Source organism: Mastigoproctus giganteus, chromosome 10, assembly GCF_048544385.1.
Source record: "Mastigoproctus giganteus isolate SK-2022 chromosome 10, ASM4854438v1, whole genome shotgun sequence".
Taxonomy (NCBI): Eukaryota; Metazoa; Arthropoda; class Arachnida; order Uropygi; family Thelyphonidae; genus Mastigoproctus; species Mastigoproctus giganteus.
In genome coordinates this window covers 96244869-96254910 of record NC_143584.1, presented here as the reverse complement: position 1 = coordinate 96254910, position 10042 = coordinate 96244869, and the positions used below count along the sequence as shown (strand labels likewise).

Here is a 10042-nt window from a genome sequence, read left to right as displayed (position 1 = left end):
ATATGAATAATAGCCAGTAGCAAGTTAATTTGGACTCATAATAATGATTTAATCCAGGAGATCCTCAAAATTTGGGTTACTGCGATCCCCTAGAATGATAATGGAATCTGTGCGACCCCTTCCCCCATAAATAAAGCTACTGATTTCATCTAGATTACCCCTTTGCATTAGAAATACATTTTTCATAAATTTCTATCTATATACCAAATAAAACAATCACAGAAACTTGCAAGGTCCTTGTTGGTTGATTGAAAATAAACAATCATATTTAACTCCCCTCAGTTTCTCGCGCCTCCTGGTAGGGTTCGAACCACAGTTTAAAACTGATTAACCACTTAGAAGAGCGAAATACAATTACCATTATTATAATTGTTAACCACACTGTGGTAAAATAATACTTTCAGCACAGTGGATGTTTCTGTTCCAACACTCTTGGTCCGCTTCGCGAATCCCCCCATGAAATACAGGACCCGGTACTATCTTCATTCGTCTACTTCTTGAAGAAGCTTTGCTACTTGTTCTTTAACTAACTGCAAATCTTGTGGATGAAATTAATTTTACGTACGATAAACTGAAGTTTTCAGGCTCTATTTGGAAATGCTAATGTACCACTTCTTCCTGATGTAAATTACCTCGAGGCCCTGAATCACAAAATCTGTTAAAATTCACTCGGTACGTGTATAAGGGCGAACCATTAGTATCCTAATTAACTAACAGCCCTTATCTCAAATATGTATAATAGTCCAGTATGATAATGTAGTGGCAAAACCACTCACTCAAATTCCCATGCTGGCTATCAGTGAGATTTACGCATAAACAATTTTCAAAAGGAAACAATTTCAGTTTGAGAGTTGAAGAAACTTTTTTTCTCGTAAACTTGTGCAGAATACAATTAACACCATATAATGAAGAACTCAATATCAAACAAAACATTTTAAAAGTTGTTTTTAAAGAGAAAAACTTAATCGGAAGCTGGCACCACAAAACAACTTTATATAATCATTAAGGGCAGGTTAATACCACGCCCCGCCTATGTATTAAATAAATAAGCAGAGGAACGAGAACAGTTATGTACTCGCTAATTAAATCTAATAGCATTAATTGTATAATTTTTAAAAAAAAACTCTTCTTCGATGGTAGAAGCTTCCAGAACGATAGAAACTAGCGCGAGGGTTCGCAAGGAATTGTGGTTACCCACTAATGCATCGTACGATGCCAGAACTGTTGAAATATTCATTACCGAATTATAGAAGCGCACTCAGAATCGTAATTTTGAAGCAATTAAACCCATTCATAGAGACACCATTGCGAGCCAGTGCCAGCCTGTGATGGCGCAGAGTAATGGGCTGATTGATCTGAAAACTACTCGGGAATTTTAATTAATGGACGCGTAGTAATTACGTTTATGCGGCTCGAGACCTAGAAAGGTCTACAAGGGCACTTCAGAATACGTACATCAGTTCCAAACTAGAAACCGCGTGAAATTAATGGGCATAAATTCAATCCAAAGAGCGAATGGCAAAAGGATTGCGAACCGTGAATGACGCATTAGTCGTTGCTGCTTCTTCGCATTCTGTCATTGCACGATTTGTTAGTTGAGTGAGGATTATAATTACCAGTAGCGTGCAAGTATTATGGCAAATCTTACAAAGTCCGATTAGTGGGATTCATCCCAAAAGAGAAGAAAATAAAACTGGTCGGCCTTCAGCAGCGCATAAGTTTTTCAAGGAATGCTAAAATATCAACTATTAAGCGAAGAACGCGATTTTAATGAGATACCTATAAACCAGTTGATAAATACGAAAGAAACCTACCTGGCATGCTAATCATCATTGGAAGCTTTTGTGTACGGTGGTCAATACACTAAATGAGCTGGAACGCACACCATTATTTACTCTCCAAGGAAGGCAGGTTTCCACACGATGTGAACACAAACACACCCAACACTTTCCAAGTACAAATGACACGTGTATCTGCCGTTGTCAAAGCTTCGAACGTCACGGGGATGTAAGTTTGCAATGGAGTAGCTACTGGCGTCGAGACTTGGCTGTTAGAATACCATGGACTTTCCACTTATTGGAAAATGGCGTTTTCAGTTCAAGTGAGCAATTTCAGTGTAAAACGAATGGCTAATTCTAAGGTCCTACTTACAGAATATTAGATATGATTAAGAGCACACTTTTAACGCTTTAACTAAATTATAATAGATATTTTTTAAAAAATAGAATACAAATCTGGAATGAAGTTTTAGTTTATTTTTCTTCGTCTCGATATGACGCATTTTGGATTAGGATGAATTCTTGAGACGTTTAATGAGAAATAGAGAAATGTATTCAATTTCATTTTCCATTTAGAAAAATACTTCATTTTATCAAAAACACTGAGAAACTTCAGTGGTAGACTATAAAACAATGTGCCCTCTCTAAATATGCAATTAGGTTTGCATTCCAGTATAAACTTAAATCAATTCGGTGATCTCTTCCCGGCCCCCAAAGACATTACTTACAAAACTTACCTCAAAAGTGTCGCGTGACTTCTTTCATCAGATTTTTATTTGTAAATTTGAACGTGTTAAACTTTCCAGTGATAGCAGTAAAACGTGTTTCGATGCATAAACCAATTTGAGTGGCGCACTGTTATCCAGCTGATTCAGAAAAAAAGGTGCAAATATAGTAGCTTTATTAATTACATATTTGAAAGAAATATTACACGTGTATCCATGACACAGTTTCATATATTCATACTTTCTTTTAAACGTATACATTTCGTTTGTAACATTGCTAACAAATCTACACAATTTAACTATTCCGTGGGAATGTCAGTATTCAATTTAGTGTTAGTTAGTCTAAGTTTTATAACAGTTGACTCAAGACATGCTGACTAGCCGGTAAGTTTGGACGAGATTTATACATTCTTTATACAACGCACAATCAGGAATGCAAAATAACGTGGCCTTTGGCGTGGCTAAAGGCCACGTTATTTTCTTCTTTTTCTGGTTCTTAACTTTAAGGAAAGCCAATAAAATACTAAGATTCAACGATTAATAATAGCTTTGAAACATCTGACAAAGGTCGCTTACAGAAATGCCAACGGCCCTCCATTTTTAACACCATCCACTCTATTCTAGCACAAGATGGATGGTGATTGACCAAAAAACAAAAGGTTAGCTGCCTTGATGATCCATCAAAGCCATAAGTGCAAATTATACACACACATATAGTCACGAAAATCTGTTTAGTGAGTAGCAAGAGGAAGTTATTTAAATTATAAAAAAAATAACTATTTTAGCGATAATAGTAGAGAAGTATCACATAATCAATTGCAAATTTCTTTGGACAGAATCACAGTCCAGTCACAATGACCTAAATCATCATTTCCTTCTTAGAAGAATTCCAGTAGTGTTTCCACCCCCACCCTGCGTGTAATTATTGACTTCAGGAGAAATTGTAGGGATTTTTCTCAACTGCATGTGTTGACTACAATTCGCGATTACCCTAATGTACCTTACATGTTTTTATAGAAGCTATAATCATACGCGAGTCTTACTAAGAGTCTACGGCATTAACATTGGCAAGTGTTGTTCCCACAACAAACAGAATTGGCCCCTAAAGTACCTGCCTACTGTCTAGTTTTGACACAAACGCGTAATCACAGATTAACTGGATTCGCTGTCTTCCGGGCTTCCAGATACTAACGTGGCGAGGCTGTACAGGTGCTCTTTATCGTCAAGTGCCACGCTGGTCACGTGCTGAAAGACACAAGGCTGAGAAATATCACATTTTTTGGGAAGTTTAACCTTGTCCTGTTTTTTCTTGCGATTTTTATTTTTCTTCTTTGGCGCCGAGAGGCAAATATTCAACGGATCAGAGGTCAGCTGCTCCATTTGGTCGAAAAATTCCATTGCGGCCGCTACGTTATCAAAACTCAGCCCCGCCATCCGCGTATGGTCCATGGATAAATACATCGTGTGGAAAGTAACGTCCTGCACCTTATAACTGGTCAGATTGTCTATGACGTCGCGCCACAAGGGAAACCCGGTCCCCTTTTCTGCTAGCACAACTTGCAGCATGCGTTTGTTGCGGGCTCTTGTTTCCCCTTTGTCAAACAGCAAGACCGGAATCCCTGTCCTGGCCAAGTCCCACTTGCCGGGGGTGGAGTTCCCATCTACGCGAGTGAAATACAAATTGGCCAAACACTGACATACATAAACTGATGTTTTGTGACTTCCGAAGAACGTTTCCACTTGAGAGATGTCTTGTTCCGTCAGTTCGTCCTCGTAGGACTTTTTCGACATGCTGTTCGTCATGAGAACGGAATCATGGGACTGGGATGCCGATTTCAGGTTTTTGGTTTGTTCTATGAGCTGGCCGTAGCCGTCACCATTTTGTCTAATGTGCACGTCCAGAATCTTAGGACCGGAAGAGTAAATGATGTTGCGTTCATTCAGCTTTCCGTCACAAGATTTAGAGAGGTTGTTATTTTTGCTAAGAGGTTTCCCGAGTAATTCCATAATAGAAGTTGGTTGTCGGAAGAGATCAGCACTGAAGCGCATCAGGTAATAAAGCAGACTGATGAAAAAAGCACATTCACCATTTATTTAATGACATCACCATCTCCTCAGCCATTTTAATGTGATTCGTGTCCATCATATTAGCGCTTAAGTAAGCTCAAAAACGTATCCACTGAGCAATGGGAGTCCATCTATTATCCACTTATTTCCAAGTCATCACTTAAAGAAGGAGCTTTCGTCTTTTTGAACCTATTATAAATAAAAAAATAGGAATCAATTTAAATTGAAATTAAATCCATTCAGCACTAATTTTCAGTAATACTCTGAGAGAATAATATTTTGCAAATTTATAAAAGCGGCAGCGTGCTTCTGTAAATTATGAGCCATTGTTTTTAAAAATTGAAATTTAAATTAATCAACAATGAATAAATTAAAATCAAAGTTAATCTCACGCTAGTTGTTCATTTACATAATGTCCTTGAAGACATAATGTCATTCCAAGTTGTTGTGTCTAATTTTATAAACTATAAAATATTCATTCACGTAAAGCGTAAATGCTTTCTTTTAGATTTCAAAGTGACCGTTCTCCCACACCAAATGGAAAGGGCCTGCTTTGAATCCATCAATGTCAGGAAGAATTTTTACATTTTGGAATGTTTTCCTTCCAACATGGCTGAGTTAGTAGATCTCAGGCGAGGATTACATGGTTTTTCGTCCAGCAAACCAACTGAATAATAAGCGCAGTAACGCACATAATATACCGATGCCTCATAGCCTTTGGTGCTTAACACACACAAATTGTGGGGCGCGAGCAACTTAAATAGAGATTCAATACTATTTACTATTGTCTTAGGTTTTAATTAACTTTTCTATTTCCAATGAAACGGTTTTATTTTATAAAATTCTAAGGTTTGATCATTATACCTTTCGACCTTCCATTATTGATGAGAATAATCGCGGACAACTTGAGCATCAGCGTCCGACTGAAAACGGTATCCTTCAGTCGTTTTCCCGAGGCTCGTTATGAAAGATATGAAAAGTTCCGAATCAAATGGGTGGAGATGTTTCCTACATTTTCCATTGTATTCCAAGTAAGTGTGTTTCCATACATCTTTGTGTCCTGCAACAAATCTCCGCTCGCTGACAGTCCTTTACACCCAAAAAGTTGTATAAGAGCAAGTTGATTCTGCTTCAACGGCATTCGAATCTGAAACAGCCGTACTTATTGACCTCTCAAATCCTGCAGTTGACGTGTTCTTAATCTGCTGGTATCGGATGAAATGATTCAGTATTTTATATGTAGTATTTGCTACATATGTTAAGCTGTTTGTGCAAAAACGTATCCAAATTAATCAGTTTGGACTGATTAATAACTGCTTTACAATTGTTGCGAGCTTTGGTGTAGGCAGAAAATGAACCTGGACATTTGGATTCATGCCAACTGCTATAGGCAACATTTTCATTTTGAACAGCTTTAGCACGTTTATTGGAAAAGGAAGGTTTAGATAAAAGAGGAGATTTTAAGGTGGAGTGTGGAATAAAGGATTCCATTCCTGAAAGAATAATTTCACTGACACGATCTGAGCAAATGTTGACATCAGAAGTTTTGAAACAGTAACCGACCAAGGAAATGAAGAAAAGAAATCTCGCAGGTCATCCCATTTTGCATTCTTGTAATTCCAAACAATACGAGGTTGAGAATGGCCATGAGGGAAAGGCTCCATTGGAGAAGCGACCATCACCAATTTGTGATCTGAGGTGCTTAGCAGACCACTTACCTTGACCATGTACTTAGAAGGGTTTTTTGTTAGAAAAAGATCAAGAGTGTTGACTGTGTGGTTAGACTTGTCTGGCATTCTGGTAGGTAAATAAACAGTATGTGCGAGGTTATTGGTAAATGCAAAAGCTTCAGCATCTCGATCAGCTGGGTCCGTGTGACTAGAAAATGGAAGATAGCTGGAGTTGTGGACATTAAAATCACAAAGGAAAATTACCTGATTATTAGGAAAGTTGGATTGAAGAAAGTCAAATTTCAAAGAGAGAGAAAAAGTCAAAGAGTTCCAAGTGATTAGTGGAGGGGGGAAGTATGATAAGGGCAATAGATGAATTTGACAGAATGGGGTGGAGAGATTTTAAGCCAGAGAAGATCGAAAACTGAAGATTCCAAATTACTGAGTCTCTGACAGGGAATATCAGAGTGGACTTCTGCCTATATGCACAAGTACCACCTCTGAAGCGAAAGGAATCATACAACAAGCAATTAGGACAAAAAGTGAGATGAGCAGTGGCTGAATCAACCGATAATTAGGCCAAAAGTACGTGGGATTTGGCAGACTGTAAGTGGAAATGGACATAATAGGCCGCCGTAGCCTAGTGGTCAGGCGCGCGGGTGCATAAGTACACGTGCCTTGAGTGACCGGGGTTCAAGCCCGTGACTACTGAATACGGTGCTGTTTCTTGTATTCTGTCTATCTTGTGAACTCCTCTGACCGTTTGGTCGTCCCGGAGTATAAACAGAAAATTTATTTATTTTTATTTATTATCACAGAGATTGGAACTGAGACGATGTATATTTGTGGAATGAATGAGGAAGTGTTTGGAGAGTTTAGATCTTTTCACAGATAAGTTTGTTCTATTAATTTGACCGTTAATGATGTATTCACTTGTAACTATAGGTAAGGAGGATATGTTGCACGAAGTAGTGAAGTTTTTGGATATGGCGTACACACGGAAAGAATATACCCAGCCCCTTGACATAACGTGAACTAGACAATGTCCCCGCATACACACTACTCGGACTTCCTGCAGTCGCTGTCTGGCGTCTGCGCGGTAGCACAGTGGTATCGTCACCGTCCTCCCAACACTGGGCGGAAAAGGCCCATCGATGACGCGAGGAACTTTAATGGGCTCTTTTCACTCCATGGCTGAGTTAGTCAGTCTCAGGCATAGATAACAAGGTTTTACCCCCAAGGTTTTTCGTCCAGCAAAACAGACAAATCGACCATAGAACACACGCAATTAACAGACATAAGATACACAGCACGGCAGATGAATTTGATTATTCGGGTGGCCTAAAAATAATATATTTTTTTTTTTTTTTATTTCAGTCGCTGTCTGGCAGAATAGAGGCAGCGAAAATATACCCAAACTAACTAACTGATACTGAATCCTGCCTCCTGGAGAATTACCAATTGGTTCGGTCTGGTGGACAAACTAGCGGCCGGACTGCGAATATCGTTTTACAACTGTAACCTCGAAATGTAAGGAAATTGGATCTCGTCATTATGTCATCATAACCTCAAAAGACATCAATCATACTGCACGATGGAAGAGATGGAAAGTTGCTGGAGCTTTGCTCTGGAGACTAAACATGAGTTCCACCACTTCAAGCCTCCAATAAGCAAAGTGTCGGTATTGCATCGGTTGACGAGAGTCATCTACCACCTAGCATTGCCTAGTAACACAGAGAGGCGGCAATACTCCATGTGGTGTGGACCCCAGATCTCGATCTCTTCTTATGTTGGTTCGCATCTGGGTGGTCATCTACAGTTGTTGTTTGTTTGTTTGTTTGTTGTTTGGTTTTTTTAGGAGCATTGGCAACTAAGGCCACATTGTTCCGGGGATATGGGGTGGTCATTCTCTGACCTTTCCGCATCCTCCGTATTTGGTGGTCACCGGCTCGAACCCCGGTCTAATCAAGAAGCGTGTGCTACGCACTGCTGTTCCTTCCCACCTGGCTACGGAGGCGCCGTCATCTACAGTACACACTAAGTGCCGTATTTCAGGACTTGCACATGGGGGTTATATGTAGGGTTACTAACAGACCTACCATCATGAAGGTGCAAGGGGAGGATTTGGTTGTGACAGAACGATTGGACTTTGCCGAAATTCGGTCCACTTGACTTGAGCGTCACTTGAATATCAGTTTCATCAGGGTTTTAGACTCCCAGATAGCAAGCCCAGCTTAACATACAAGAGAGAATGTCCGCGACAGCCTTAAGGACCCATTCTGAAAAATATCCTGAAAATACTTGCTTTTACATTTGAACCGAAAATATATGTTTGACATTAGCAATACTTTATTTTAAAATAATTATAAATTACGAATTCCTACCACTCAGGAAAATTAAACTAAACTATTATTGTACATCACAACTATTAGTAACTTTGGAATCCAAAACAGTTTACTGAAAACCATTCACTTCTCACAAAAAGTACATCAAGCAAGCATAAATAATTGCTAGTTGGGCGATGACGCAGAAAGAATCATCAACTCCCTCTTCAACATCGCTAAAATCCTTTCCGAACCTAAAATTTCACTAATTACATCAGTAAAATTTGGTCATTGAAGAGAAAAATTAAAAGATCATTTAAAAACAATGCCTACGAAGAAAGAAAGGGATGAAAAACATGCGATTAGCAACGAGCTATGGTGACCTTGGGGTGTAATTACGATGACGTAATGGCAATCTCAGACTGATTATAGCTCAGATTTCAAAGGCAGTACAAAAACATCATTAAACGACTGTATTATGAGGCTATTCACCTGAAAATTTATAAGTACAGTAATCAGGAGTTGTGGATGAATCTGTGAGATTTCCGAATCGAGTGGGAAAGTGAAGAATATAACTGTTGGAGGTCACCATGACCCCCCTCATCAGTATATATATATATATGTGTGTGTGCGTGTGTGCTTTGGCTGCTACAAGAGAAATTTTCAGATCTGGATTGATTTGATCTCTTCTTCATATTTAGATCGAACACGATTTGTTTGAAAACGTTATTCAGTCCATTATATAACTTCTTCTTCTTCTTCTTGTTATAAATCTTTGGAATCTCCAATTTTCAGGTATCAGTTAATAAACTATATTCTTCATAATCTTCTTGTAGTTCAGGATTTTTCGAGACGTGTAAACATGTGTTTGATGTTGATGACTTTTAACAATTTCATAAGAAATCGTGTCTTCTGTTTTCTTTTTTTTTTTTCCATAACTGAACTGAACCGAACTGAAAAAAATTTCGCCTATGTCGTCTATTTAGACTTTGTAGAACCCCTTGATATAATCTAATACTATAGTTTATATAAACCCCTTGATAAAAACTATAATATAATATTCGATTAAATTATTTACTGTAATTACAATAATTTTACTGGTGCAAACACGGTTTAGAACAAATACACAGCTGATCCGACCTCTCGGGACACAGGATGGCGTGGTGTACCATTAGCTGCAAGCATCTGGACCAAGGTCAGGGCCTGGTCAGGTTTCACAGGAATCTGTTCTGTCAAGGACACAGAAATTAATAAATAATTTAAAGGAAAATGTCCAGCAATTACGTATCCAAAGGTTGTTGTTGCTGTTATTGAGTTTTAGGAGCATTAATGACTAAGGTCATATTGCCCATATATACTGTTTGTAAACTGCGTGTGTTCTGTGGCCGATTTTATGTTTACTGGACGAAAAACACACGTTTCCGGGAGAAAAAACCACGCTACCCTCGCCTGAGACCGACAAACCCAGCCACATTGTG

At 38.7% G+C, this 10042-nt stretch overlaps 1 protein-coding gene across 3 annotated transcripts in view; it reads right to left on the bottom strand.

Annotated features, from left to right (window-relative positions):
* Window positions 1–2814: 2814 nt before the first annotated feature.
* Window positions 2815–10042, bottom strand: part of LOC150079175 (uncharacterized) — a 55006-nt gene continuing 47778 nt past the window's right edge. For all 3 annotated transcript variants that reach the window (XM_090382574.1, XM_090382573.1, XM_090382575.1), the window contains exon 2: window positions 2815–4759. In XM_090382574.1, coding sequence (XP_090238700.1) covers window positions 3656–4552 — 897 coding nt within the window. In that variant the 5' untranslated portion in view covers window positions 4553–4759 and the 3' untranslated portion in view covers window positions 2815–3655. The remainder of the gene's footprint in view (window positions 4760–10042) is intronic.